Here is a 12,761-nt window from a genome sequence, read left to right on the forward strand (position 1 = left end):
TTTGGTCACCAGTTGGGGCACACGCGGGAGGCAGCCGATCAATGCTTCTCTCTTTCGCATCGATGTTTGTCTCCCTCTCTTCCTCCCTCCCTTCCCTTCTCTTTAAAAATAAATAAATATTTTTCAAAAAAGAAAAACTATTTCTTTTAAAAGAAAAAAATTTTTTGTTGTTATTTTTTAATTGATTTGAGAGACAGCAACATCAATTTGTTGTCCCACTTACTTATGCATTCACCCCGACCGTGGTTCAGAATGATGCCCTGATCACCTGAACTACGTGGCCAGGGCAAAACTATCTTTTAAAAATGAACTCTATTTTGAGTTCTCTTTGCCACCTACTGGCTAGGTGACCTTGGTGTTTTAGGACCTTGGCTAAAAGATCGGGGGACCCTATTCTGGTGGCTAGGTCCCTAATATTTCCCCAGGAGTGAAGGAGAGTGTTGGGCTGAAGTGCGGTCTCCTGCCTGCTTGCTCTGCCGAGGCTGCCCTCTGGGGCTGCCTGGCCCCATGGGGCGGTTACGAAGCAGCAAGCAGGCGAGTCTGCTCCTGACGGCAGAGGCTGCCAGGATCGCAGGCTCTCTCGCGTGTTCGCTCCCTGCCCTGGTCCTACCACACCGGCTGTGTCCTCATCTGGTGCATTGCAAGGGATGAGCAGAATGACCCATGATCAGCCAGTGCTCTCTCTGCATGGGGACAGTTTGCAGCCAGCACTAGGGAAGCGTTTGCTATTGCCCTGCCTGTGACAGCTCGCACGCAGGGACCACGTTTTCCCAGGGCCTGTGTATCCTGGCCACCGGTCTCCAGGTGAGGGAGACAGCGCACATGTCGGTTAGGGCAGCTCACTCTCCGGGGCCCAGTCTTCTGAGCTGTAAAATGGGAACGAGAATGATAGCACCTATTTCAGCGTGTTGCTTTGAGGAAAAATCACCGTATGGAGCGCTGGTGCCCGAGCAGACAGCCTGCTGTTGGCAGCTGCTGTCGGAATTGAGCACATTAGTTGCCTATGTAACAGTGTCGCTTCGTACATGCATGTGCATATGTGGACGAAAAACAGATACTCGTTTGGGATCGTAGACAAGCCAGTGCACACACCTCTCCAGGCAGGATCACACTCCTGACCTCACCACCGCCTCCAAGACCGAGAAACCCTTTCTGAGTCAGGCCTGCATCTCCATGGGACTTGGCGGGGGTCCAGGCCGTGGCTCAGATGTCAGGGTCCTGCATTATTGAGCTCAGAGGCTTTGTCTCCTTGCTCCCGTGTGCAGCTCTTGGTCGTCCTCTCTCCAGGCCGCAGGGGCACAGGGAAAGAGGAGGGAGGGGTCATCTGTTCCAGCTCCCTACCCCATGGCGCAGGCAGCCACACCTGGGGACCTAGGGCTCCCTTGTAGCCCCAAGCAGGCATTGGCTCTGTACCAGCACCTCTTCCGGTGCCCTGTGGGCCTGGGCCAGCTCCGGGCTGCACTGCGGCAGGTGAGGGAGGCAGGGCACTGTCTCCAAAGGGATAGGCTCTCGGTGGGGCCTGACCCAACATTGCCTCCCCAGGTGCAAGAGGGTCAGGCCTGTCCCCCAGGCCTGGAGCTGCCTGCCGTGCTGCTGGAGATGGAACGGAGCCAGCGGGCCCAGGAGCAGGTAGGGGCTGGCTGGGGGTGGGGCAGAGGGCAGAGGGCAGGGTGGACCCCCCCTTGAGTCCTGGCATCCCATCTCTCCACAGCTCCTGTGGGACCTGGAGCTGCTAACTGGGGCAGGGCTGGGCCTCTTCTGGCCTCCCCGGGTCCAGGTCAGTGGCCTGAGGGACCAGGCCCAGCATGCGTGGAGCCAGCACAGCGAGCCCTGTGGTGGGATGGGTGCAGACCCCAGGCAGCGGATGAGCGGGGTGAGCAGGGGGGTGAGTGGACACGGGGGTGGGCAATTGCAGTGGTAAGGGAAGTGGAAGGAGGGTGGGCTCCAGAGACAGAGAGACCTGGTTCAGATCTCTGCTCTGACGCTCTGTGGGGACTGCAAACCTCCATATACGAAATGGGGGAGATAACACCTTTCTCAGAGGGCAGCCGGCAGGACCTGGAACTCGTCCATGTGAAGGGTTTAGCGCCATGCCCGGAGTGCAAGGCCTGCTGGTTCTGGGCAGGCTTTACCACCAATCCACCGTTCACAGGTGGCTCAGTCCCACCAGCTGCATGGTCACGCGTAGAAGCCTTTGGACATGGCCACAGCGTGGGAGGAAGGCTGGGCTGGCAGAGCCCCGGGGCAGAGGTGCTGATGCCCGGGTGCCTCTGACATGGGGCACTGAGCAGCCCCAGCAGGTGCCCCTTCCTCCAGGGCCGGTGGCCGGGCCGACCCCACTAGGAAGAAGGGTGCTGTGGTGACTGGGAACGGTGACTGTGCCTCCAGCGCAGCTCAGCCACCAGCTGCCAAGGCACTGTGGGCAGGGGGGCAGCCGTCTCTGGGCCGAGGAGGAGGAAATGTCCAGCCCATGTTGTTGGCTGGGACAGCGGGCTGATGTGAAGCCTAGACTGGGCAGGAGGGACCTTTTCCAAGTTCCTTCACTTGGAGGGGGAGGGGAGGGGGTCACTCAAGGGTGTAGGTGCCAGGAGGAGTGGTCTCTGGGGGCCATTTTCAAGGCTGCCTACCACACTGGTGCCCTGGGGACTAGGCCACCCCCAAACCCTTCCAGAGTTCCGGGTGCTCATCACCCCAGGCTGGGAACAACCGGAGCCAGCACCATCGCTTCCTGGAGGGGTGAGTGTTTCTCCCAGGGAACCTGTGCACTCTGTGTTGCCACAGAAATGAGCAAGGACGTGCCACTTTCCTGGTCTCCTTCCACAGCCCGGGCTCCTCCCGGGGCTCTCCCTCAGCTGCACCCACAGCCCCCGGGGTCCAGCTCCCAGGATCGTGGTGGGTGCAGGCGCTGGGGCAGGCTGCCCTGGGTTGAGTCTGGATGTTGGGGTGGGAAGGCTCAGCAGCCTGCTGGGGCGGCGGGGGGCGGGGACTGGCAGGCAGGTGCTCCCCCTTCCGGAGCCAGACGCAGGAGGTGCATCCGAGGCGGCCCTTGCACTCCAGCAGGGGGCAGGCTGCAGGCGGGTCATCAGCCCCAGATCCAGGGGAAGCTGGGAGTGACGTGGCCCCGAGGTGGGAGAGCCCTGGCATGCCTGCAGAGCCCACACCTGGTATGTTGACAGGAGGGGTCGGCAGCCAGGACGGTGGGAGCCCCTGGGCTCGGGGGCGGCCAGACTAGACTGGGAGGAGGCAGGGAAGTCCTCACTCATTCTTCGTCTCATACCTTTTTGTTGGGTGTGGGGGCACCCAGGGAGCACAAGTAGGATTTATTTTATGTACAGTCCCCCTGATTGGCAGCAGCTGTCTCAGGGGCTGTGTCTGGGAGGGTTCTGAAGCTCAGCTGGGGCTCAGGGAAGGGACATGTGGAATGTCTGTCCATGGAGGCTCAGAATGGAGGGAATAGAGTAACCTATTGGCCACCCTTAGGCCAGGCACTGGGGGCACCCCGAGCATAAGAGTCTTGGCCCTGTCACTTGGTCCTTGTCTCTGAGACCACACCCTAGTGACAGCGGGTGACCATACACGGGCAATGAGAATCCAGTGGGACAGATGCTGTGAGCCCTGGCCCTGTTAATTTGGAAGAAACAGACTCTCAAAGGATTTGTTAAATCATAAACCCAGCAAAGCCACGAGCTTTTAATGACTCCATCGTGTGTGAGAGAGAGAAAGAACGTGCCAATGATTATTTTTCTGCTGATAGAGACAGTTTGACAAGGATGGGAATACTTGGGAATATGGGGGTATCAATTACATTGTTACCAGAGAAAGAGATCTAGCGAGACTACAGAACGAGAGAGGAAGGAGCTTGGAGGATTTCTCCGTCAATAATTTCTAAAGGCGTGAGAATCATATCAGACCCCTTGGTTCAGAAACCGCTAAAAAAACAGGCATTTTCAGAGAACATCCCCTCTTGGTCACTGTTACGAATATCCGCACATCCATGTTGCGTAGAGATGGGCTGTTCCTGAGAAAGGCCTCCGTCTAAGACCTCATGAAATCAAGGCCTTTCGACCAGTTTTCCGGATGCGGAGTGGCTTTCCTCCCTCCCCAGCTGCAGCGGCCTGGCAGCATCTCATGTCCCGTGTCAGATTCCTTTTGTTGATTAGGAAGACGTTGCCGTTTTGAGGCCCGGCTCTGGCCTAAGATTTTACTTCTTGAACTTCATTTGATTTTGCTGTCAGAAACCAAGAAAGAGCTAAGAGGGTTTTCCTCAATGATAGCCAAGTGAGGTCCACGCACTGGGTTTCTTCATGGGCCTGGATGGGCCCATCGGGACGAAGTGAGGGTGTCCTCCTGAGGCCCTTCCCGCTCCGAGGCATCCCGCGGGGGAGGAGAGAGTGCACAGGTGTCCGAGAGATGGTCTGCCTTGGCCAGGAGGATGAGGAAGACAGGGTCCGCTGTAGGCAGGCAAACCTGGCAAGCAGGCACGTATCAGGCTGAGTAAATAAAGGTGGAACAATGAACTAGGACAGCCCTGAGGTTCAAACACCAGCTCTCTGGACACCCCCTCCCCTTAACTGCCGGAGATGCCCCAGGCTTCTTGGTTGCAGTTCAGGTGGAATGTGTCAGGGGCTGGGACCTGTGCAGAGGGGTCCTCACATCAATCTTTCTCCCTCAGGCTGCTTACCAGAGCCGGACCCCACCACCTGCAGCAGCTTTGGGAAGCCAGGAAACTCAGAGTTCAAGGTGATGGGGTCAAAGCATCCTGGGCCAGGGCCCTCTCAGCTTGGGGGCAGCAGGGGTGGATGGGGTTTGCCCTGGGGGAGGCTGCTGGGTCCAGGCAGGGCACCTCCTACAGCCAGGTGGAAGAAGGGACCATCAGTACATAACATGGGTGTAACAAACTCGAGGATCAGGCAAGGGCCATAAGGGAAGTGAGGCCCCCTGGGGGAAGCCACTGGGATCTCCAGGCTCCCCCCACTCAAGTGGTCCTGGCACAGGGATTCCCTTGCCAGCCTGGAACAAAGCACTCTTCCTCCCCAGACCTGGGTCCTGAAGGAAGAGAGGGGCCAAGCTGAGCCCACGACCCACAGGCCCCTCCCACTGGCATCCGGAAGCCCACAGGGAAGAAAGATCCCTCAGGAAGCCATGGGACCCTCAGGCCTGCCCGAACCCCAAGATTCCACTGAGGGGCTGGGCTGGAGCTTGAGTCAGGACAGAACAGAACTTCAGAAACTTCTGGGGATTGAGAGCCCACAGAGTCAGAGAGAGGAGATCCCTCAGGGGGAGAGAGAGACCCCTCAGGGTCGGGGAGAGGAGGCCCCCCAGGGGGAGAACAAAGAAGCTCCTCGGACTCAGACAGGGAGGGCCAACCAGGGTCAGAGTGCGGAGTCTGCTCAGGCTCTGGGACAAGAGGTCTCTGGGGGTCTGGGGTGGGAGACCCCTCAGGGTGAGGACAAAGATGCTCTTCATGATCCAAAAGAAAATTGCCCCAAGTGCCCGAGAAAGGAGACTCCCCAAAGCCAGGAAGTGAAGGACCTTCCCTCCCCTGGAGGCAGGGGCTGGGTCTCACAAACCTGGGAGGTGGCTCAGGGGGAGGCACCCACCCAACCCCGGGAGGAAGGAGGCTCCTGGGGAACCCCGGGGGGCTTCTGCGAGTCTCTGGGAGAAAGGATATCAAAGTCCGGGAGAAGGGAGGGCCCAGGCCCCGGGGGAAGGGGCATCCAGCTGACACAGGACAAGACCCACGGCCACAGACAAGACAAGGCCCTGGCCATGGGAGAGCAGTGGGCCGGCCAAGAGAAGGCACTGGCTCCCCTTCAGCTACAGAGGCCCCGGGCCCAGCTGCAGCTCCCAAGCCCAGGAGCTGTGACGCAATTGGCCTTGAGTACCAGGGACTCTGAGCAGCAGGAGCACCCTGCTGCTCTCCCGGGGGGCTTAGGACTGGTGCGCAATCCGCACGGGCTGCAGGACCCGGGAGGGGGCCCAGGTACCGCGGAGCAGCAGGCGGACGAGGCGAGGGAGCTGGGGGCTGACGGCTCCGAGAGGTTCCCGGTCCCCCTTGAAGAGTGGAGGGACGCTGCCGAGGGCCCCAAGGCTTTGAAGGCCGCATGGCCCAGGGTCCCAGGCAAGGAAAAGGCCTCGGGGGCCCTGAGTGCGGCGCAGCGGGAGTCGACGCTACAGCGGCTGCTGGAGTTGCAGGGCGCAGCCAGGCGCCGGCGGTGGCAGGACCGCGAGCAGCAGCGGCTCCGGGTGCGTCCCAGCCCTGGGTGGGACCACTGGCAGGCTGGGCACAGAAAGGTGGCCGCCGCCCGCTGACAGCTCTCAACACCAGGTCCTGGACCGCCTTCGCATCGCCAGGAACCGTCTCTGCCGGGTGCACCCCCTGGGGCCCCCACCCAGCCCAGCTCAGCTCCAGCCACAGGCAAGACCCCCGGGGAGAAGGTGGTGAGGGGCAGGGGTCCAGCCGGGCGCTAGCTGGATCCCTTTGAAGCGCACGTGTCCTGCACTTGCGCTGTCACCCATGGAGAGGCGGGGTAGGGGAAGTCTGGGTGCTGCCTCCTGCTGGCCCTGTCAGGGCTGGGCCGGGATGCAAGGGCGATCAGGGCTCCGCTCTGCCCAGAAGGACGTGGAGGGGCGGTGTGCTCTTCGGGAGCAACTGGAACAGGTTGCTGGAGAGGACAGGGAGGCTGCAGGCCCTCGGAGCCAGGTGAGGGGGTACAGGGGGGGAGGTTTACAGGATGGTGGCAGCCCCCCTTCCCTGGCATCTGGGATAACAGGCCACCTTCTCTCCAGAAACACCCAGAACTTCCAGCAGCTACTGTGCCCCCCTGGTGCTGAGGAGCGCGTCCCCTGAGAGTAGTGCTCATTCTTCCCAGTCTCTCTAGCGCCGAATCTTCAAAAGGATGATTAAAGAGGTGGTGGTTAAGGGAAGAGGGCAACCTTCGGATCGAAGGTCGTTTCAAAAGGCTCATGCCCTGGCTGGTGTGGCTCAGTGGATTGCGTGCCCGCCTGCCTGTAACCCGAACGGTCGAGGCCTGTTTGATTCCTGGCTTGCAGGCCAGGTCCCTGGTTGTGGGCATGTGAGAGGCAATTGATCCGTGTTTCTCCATCCATGTTTCTCTCTCACATCAATGTTTCCCTCTCTTCCTCCTTCCTTCCCCCTTTTTCTAAAAATAAAATAAAATATTTTTTAAAAAGTCATTAAAAAAAAAGGTCCCAGAGTGCAACCTCAGGGCCTGGGAGAGCCAGACACACAGACACACAGACACATGGCAGCTTCGTTCCACTGGGTGGCGGGTGATTTCTTCCCCACCCCTCAGCACACCGCCCAGCCCACACACGGTCAGAGGGCCAGGTCCCGGGGGTCAAGGGGCAAGAAGGCCCCGTTCTTGCGGAAGAATGATTCGATGTGACACATCTTGCAGAAGATCATATCTTGCTTCACTGGTGGGCCTGGGGAGAGACGCCAGAGGCCAGGAATGGGTTCCTGGGAAAGCCAGGCGCAGAGCTCAGCGCCCCATCTGCCAGCCCCAGGCATCTGACCCTGTCGTGTCCCAGTTGTGAGCTGGAAGAAATACAAAGTGCTTCCGAGGAGTGGGGGCTGTGGGAACACGGAGCAGGCGGGGTGCTCAACGCCGCCGTGATGGCAGAACGCCACTCGGCTGTGCCCCGTCAGCGCCCCCAGCCCCGGGGTCCTCTACAGGGTGGGTGGCAGGGCACCCAGTGCTGCTTCACAGGGACAGACAAAGCTAGACATTTCTGCAACTGGGGCTTTTTTCCACCTCCCACTTCGGCTGGAAATCATTCCCTTTACTTCCCTTTTAGGGCCCCAGGGAAAGTGGGGGGGGAGTAGGCAAACTTCGAACTGTGTGTACCCCCAGCCATCCACCTGTTCCACCCAGGCACTACAGCAGCTGGGGAAAAACACGGCTGAGTAGTTCACTTGGAACTCAAGACCACAGAGAACGAAAGGACACTCAGCATCACCCTGCAGCTGGACACCACCCCTTAGTGAGCTCCTTTCCCCACACCTTAGCTCTTCTCCTCAGACTACACCATGCTCGAGGGTGACTTCTGAACGCAGCTGCCTCACTGACAGGGCCAGCGCTGATTGGTCTTCCCACGCCCTTCAGCCCCGCCCCTCTCCCAGTCCTCCCTGTTGCAGCTGCTTCAGCCCAACCCCTGGACGCCGTCATCAGCATCCTTACCCTTTCTCTCAATCCATCCGAAAGTTCCATTGATTCTTCTTGGAAAACATATCCCGAACCTATTCCAGCTCTGCTAATCACCCCGGCCCAAGCTATCGCCTCTTGCTAGGAAAACTCAAAGTAGCTGCCTAACTCACCCACCAGCCACACTGTTCCCTGCAAAAGCCAGCACCTACAGAGCAGTCGAGGCGATTTTTCAAAAAGCAAATCAGTGTACTCACCTGCTTAAAACCTTCCACTGGCTTCCCCTCACACTTAAAATACCCCTCAAACTCTTCCTCCTCATCATTTAGCTCTCAACCTTTCGGGCCCCAGTCAGGCTTTCCCTGACCATCCTATCTGAGCATGCCCCCCGCACCCAGCTCCCTCCCCATCACTCTAATCTCATCACAGAACTTCCGTGTCTCAGACATTCCCTGGCTCTTATGGATGCCCCATAAAGGAGTGTTCACGTGTCTCGTGTGCCTAGGGCCTGGCACACTGCCCGGCTCATGGCCGGTGCCTGTTGGTGAGGGCATTTCCAGGTTGGGGCTCACCCAGCTGCCAGCCATAGGTGAAGCTGGTGGCGATGGGGAAGCGGTAGCGCATCTCCGGGATGTCCTGTTTGCGGGTGTTGAGGTAGCGGTAGCGCCCCTGGGAGTCGTGCGAGATGCCTTCATACAGCAGGGCCCGGGTGGCTGGCAGTACAGGGTACATTTCCGACTGCACGGGAGCCTCCAGGGCAGGGCTGGGGACCCTGGAAGGGCCTGCCTTGGGGGCAGGTAAGGGTGGGAGTGGGGCTTCGGGATGCAGAGTGGGCAGGTGGAGGGGAAGGCGGGCTGCAGCTTTAGCCTTCTGCTTGGCCCTCACCATCGACCCATACTTGCGATGCCATTCACAGCGCAACATTTTCTCCCTCAGATACTCTTCCTTCCAGAAGTTCTGCCGCACCGTATCCATGTTGAGTTGCCGCATCATGGTGGCAAGGAGAGGCACCAGGGTGGCTACAGCTGGGAGGTGAACACAGCAAGCAGAGCCTTGCTGCCAGGAGGTGGCTGCCCAGGGGCGGTCGCCAGGCAACCATGCCTCACCTCACACAGGGCCAGGGTTCTACCTGCCATGCCCCCAGCAGGCCTCACCCGCCTTGCTAACTGGGCAGCCTCGGGCCAGGCCCACCAGCTGAGGGCCTTGACCCTCACACCTTCTGCAGGTCCCAGGCCAGGTCCAGTATCACACAGGCTTCCAGGTTTCCAGTGCTTTCTGCTTCCGTCCCCTGGGTCAGGACCCCCACACCCCCAACCAATACAGACTGAAATGGGGAAGCCAGGGGTCTGGGCTCAAGCCTCCCCCTGGTTCCTCCCTGCCAGAGCTGGTCACCTTTGATTCAGAGGACCAGTTCTCAAGTTATGGCCTCCCGGCCATAGACAACCTTCCTTTACTAGTTCCTCTGCGCTCGAATCTCCAGCAGACTCTTTTCCAGATCTGACCATCTAGTCCCTCCAATGGCCTTACTGCACACGGGTCCTTTCTAGCACCCAGGATCAGTTTGGAGAGAAAAACATTATTTAATTTAACACCAACAATGACACCGTGTAACGGCACAGGAAAGAGAGAGTGGGCAGGGAGGACAATCAGCTTCCGGTTCCCTGACCAGTCTTGATTTTAATGGCGGGGCCCCAGCAACATGGAAGCACCTCATCTAGCCTCTCGATGGAGTGGGAAGGGGCAGGAAATTGGGAATCAGAAGCTTGAAACTTAGAAAGGGGCCCATGGCACGCCTGGGAGAGGCAGCAGGGCAGTGGGGAGTCCCTTAGCGCAGGTCTTCAGCCGTGAACATGCCCCTGGCCCTCCGCAGGATGGAGTCCTTGGCAGCATCATAGGGGTGCTCCTTGGACGGGATCTCGAGAACAGCCGGGATGGAGCGCTGGTGGGCGTCAAGGGCATGCCGTACCATCTCTGCGATATACTGGTTGATGAGGATGATGCCGATGTCATCCCGGTTCAGAAACTGCCTGTTGGAGACATGAGAAGGGAGACCATGGCAGCCTACTCTGAGTTAGTGGCTGGGCTGCAGGGGGATGAATAAGCTTCCCCCAGAGAGCACAGGAGACCAGGGTAAAGGCTGCTACACAAAACTCTCCATCCTCTCCAGAATCAATTTCATTCAGAATCTAGGGTCCATGGTCAGGGTTGGCTTCTACCTCCCCTGCTTAGAAAGCTCCTAAGTGCACTGGTATTGCAGATTAGGGTCCATAGCAGTGTGTCTCATATGTTGCCTTTGTGTAACAGAGAGAACAGTAAGTACACCTGTCCCTTCGGGTTTGCATAAAGACGACGTGGAGGGAAGCTAAGTGGGTATCCATGGGCGGAAGAGGGAAGTAAGAAGGTAGAAGAGGACAGAGATGGGAGTGAGACAACGTGTAAATCATTTAAGTATTAAATTGCAAACCACATGAACGCATTAACTTTTCAAAGGAAAGCAAACTGAATTTTTTAAAAAGGGGGGTTGATAAGACCATTAGAGACCTCAAAGTCCAATGACAAGGACAGGGATGGATCACTGGGGAAGTCTGTCATGAGCCCCAAACACGACAGGGTTAAGAGGAAAATCAGTAACAGGGACCACACTTTCCACACAGAGAGGACTGGGCACTGGGATCTTCCTCTCTTCGGACCACCCACCCGTTCATTCATTTAGCTATCTATTAAAACTATTTACTTTGTATTAGGAAGTTGTACATCTGAAATTCATGTTATTAACCAATGTTACCCCCAAGAAATTTAATATTAATAATTTTAGAAAGCGATTTACTGAGCACTTCCTCCGTGCCAGACACTGGAGTAGGTTAGACTTGACCTCCGAGGAGGCCCCTTTTGGTCGGAAACATGGCAAGTTCTTGAAGTGAAATTTGCCCTTCTCCCATGACAACTGAGATCGCTTTACCCGGCCGCTCAGAGACCAGCTGAGATCTGCCTCCCAGGTCGGCCCCTGTCAGTCCGCGCCCCACACGAACCAGTCCCAACCGGCAGGCAGCAGCTCAGGGCTGGGCCGTTGAGGGTGAAACAAGTGCGAGTGCTTTGTTTCCGGGACTTGGCAGCAGGGGCCTGGAGAAGGAGTGAGGGAAAGAACGGAGGGGGGGGCGGGGCTGGCACCCTCCATTCTAGTCACCAGGGCACTGCCTGAATTTAGGGATATGCCTGCAGAGAGCAGGACCCAGTCCTGATATTCTGCCCACTGTGCCCAGGACAGTGGGAAATTTCCAGACAGACTGGGGAGAGTGGCACAAGCGGATTGTGGACCTGGTTCAAGAGACGCAGAAAGGTTTGGGACTGGGTTCAAATCCGAACTCGGTCTCTTCCAAATCATTTGACTTTGGTATGTGCCTTAACCTCTCCGAGCTTTCGTTTTCTCCCGCGTAAGTGCAAATAACAACCCTGGGCTTAACAGGACTACTCTGAGCCTGTAAGACAGACGAAAGTACAAGACAGCCCAGGGCCGCCTACCTGTTCGCTGGGGCAGGAGAGCCTAGTGCTCGCCACACCCGGAGCCTGCTCTACGGGTGAACTGGGACCCCTGCAGAGGAGCACAGACTGCCCGCTTCCGGGTCCTGGGCGCTCCGTACGCCGAACCTTGGCAGGGCAGGTGGCGCCGAGGGACGGCGCCCGCCACGAGCTCGTTCCCCTTCTTTCCTGACACACGGTCATGTGAGATGGGAACTCGTGAACCCGACGTAGCCCCCAAAGGGAATCTGGGGCACGAAGGACTTCTCTCAGGAAGGGCCGGCGGACTGATCTCCCTGACCCCCGAGGGGGAAACTAGCACTTCGGCCAGGGTCTGGAAGCCCCAAGGCGCCGGTCCCCGCGCCGCCCCCACCTCCCGGTGCTCCCATCCGGCAACAGAGGGTCCCATTCTGGCCTCGCTGGCTGCCGTACCGGAAAGTGTCTTCGATTTCATTGATGGTAGTATCCTTCTCCACCACCAGGAAATTAGGGTGGCGGTTCTTGTTAAGCTCCCCTATGCCGCCCAGCAGGAAGCCAGTCACCGTGTCCTCGTCTCCGATCACCGCAATTAGCTTTCCCCTGCCCGCCATCCCAGCAGATAGAGCTCAGCCACCAAAGCCTGAAGCACCGGAATCCCCGCCTCCACAACGCACCACCTTTCGGTCGCACCCCCACCCTACAGGCATGCGCAGAGCCGCCACTCCACCTCCCAGAACATGCGCATTGATAGCAAAACGGCCTTAATCTTTACGGCCTGCGCCTTGGAGTGGCTGGAGTCTGGAGACTACAATTCCCAGAAGTCCGTGCGGCATCACGGATTGGCGAAGGTCGTTGGATTGTCTGGTTGGTTAGGGTACAGCCTACTCCTCTTAAACAAGGAAATCTCCACAGGTGGAGACCGTTCCTGTCCTTCAAGGCGAGGTCTTGGTCTTTGTCGGGCGTATATGGCACACAGTTAACAGTATATACTGTTTAATTAATAAAAGTGTGAACAGGCCCTGGCTGGTTATTCAGTTTGTTAGAACGTCCTCCTGATACACTAAGGTTGAGGCCCAACCCTTGGCAGCGCGCGTGTAG

The 12,761-nt window shown here is 58.2% G+C and overlaps 3 protein-coding genes across 3 annotated transcripts; 1 reads left to right on the forward strand and 2 right to left on the reverse strand.

The window, feature by feature from the left end:
• Nucleotides 1-1,085: 1,085 nt before the first annotated feature.
• LOC118989212 (uncharacterized) lies at nucleotides 1,086-6,445 on the forward strand. Its single transcript, XM_037049296.1, has 8 exons — nucleotides 1,086-1,470; nucleotides 1,543-1,629; nucleotides 1,712-1,873; nucleotides 2,672-2,736; nucleotides 3,058-3,164; nucleotides 4,673-4,740; nucleotides 5,965-6,246; nucleotides 6,329-6,445. The coding sequence occupies exons 1-8, from the start codon at nucleotides 1,345-1,347 to the stop codon at nucleotides 6,443-6,445; spliced, it is 1,014 nt and encodes a 337-aa protein (XP_036905191.1). The 5' UTR covers nucleotides 1,086-1,344.
• Nucleotides 6,446-7,189: 744 nt separating this feature from the next.
• Nucleotides 7,190-9,633, reverse strand: SPMIP1 (sperm microtubule inner protein 1). Its single transcript, XM_037049239.1, has 2 exons — nucleotides 8,741-9,633; nucleotides 7,190-7,449 (listed from the first exon to the last, which is right to left on the reverse strand). Exons 1-2 carry the CDS (start codon nucleotides 9,159-9,161, stop codon nucleotides 7,340-7,342), a joined length of 531 nt encoding a protein of 176 aa, XP_036905134.1. The 5' UTR covers nucleotides 9,162-9,633; the 3' UTR covers nucleotides 7,190-7,339.
• Nucleotides 9,634-9,728: 95 nt separating this feature from the next.
• ATP6V1F (ATPase H+ transporting V1 subunit F) lies at nucleotides 9,729-12,359 on the reverse strand. Its single transcript, XM_037049240.1, has 2 exons — nucleotides 12,117-12,359; nucleotides 9,729-10,195 (listed from the first exon to the last, which is right to left on the reverse strand). Exons 1-2 carry the CDS (start codon nucleotides 12,272-12,274, stop codon nucleotides 9,994-9,996), a joined length of 360 nt encoding a protein of 119 aa, XP_036905135.1. The 5' UTR covers nucleotides 12,275-12,359; the 3' UTR covers nucleotides 9,729-9,993.
• Nucleotides 12,360-12,761: the final 402 nt, after the last annotated feature.

This window comes from Sturnira hondurensis, unplaced genomic scaffold, assembly GCF_014824575.4.
Source record: "Sturnira hondurensis isolate 20B ecotype Veracruz unplaced genomic scaffold, ASM1482457v3 Scaffold0006437, whole genome shotgun sequence".
Classification (NCBI taxonomy): domain Eukaryota; kingdom Metazoa; phylum Chordata; class Mammalia; order Chiroptera; family Phyllostomidae; genus Sturnira; species Sturnira hondurensis.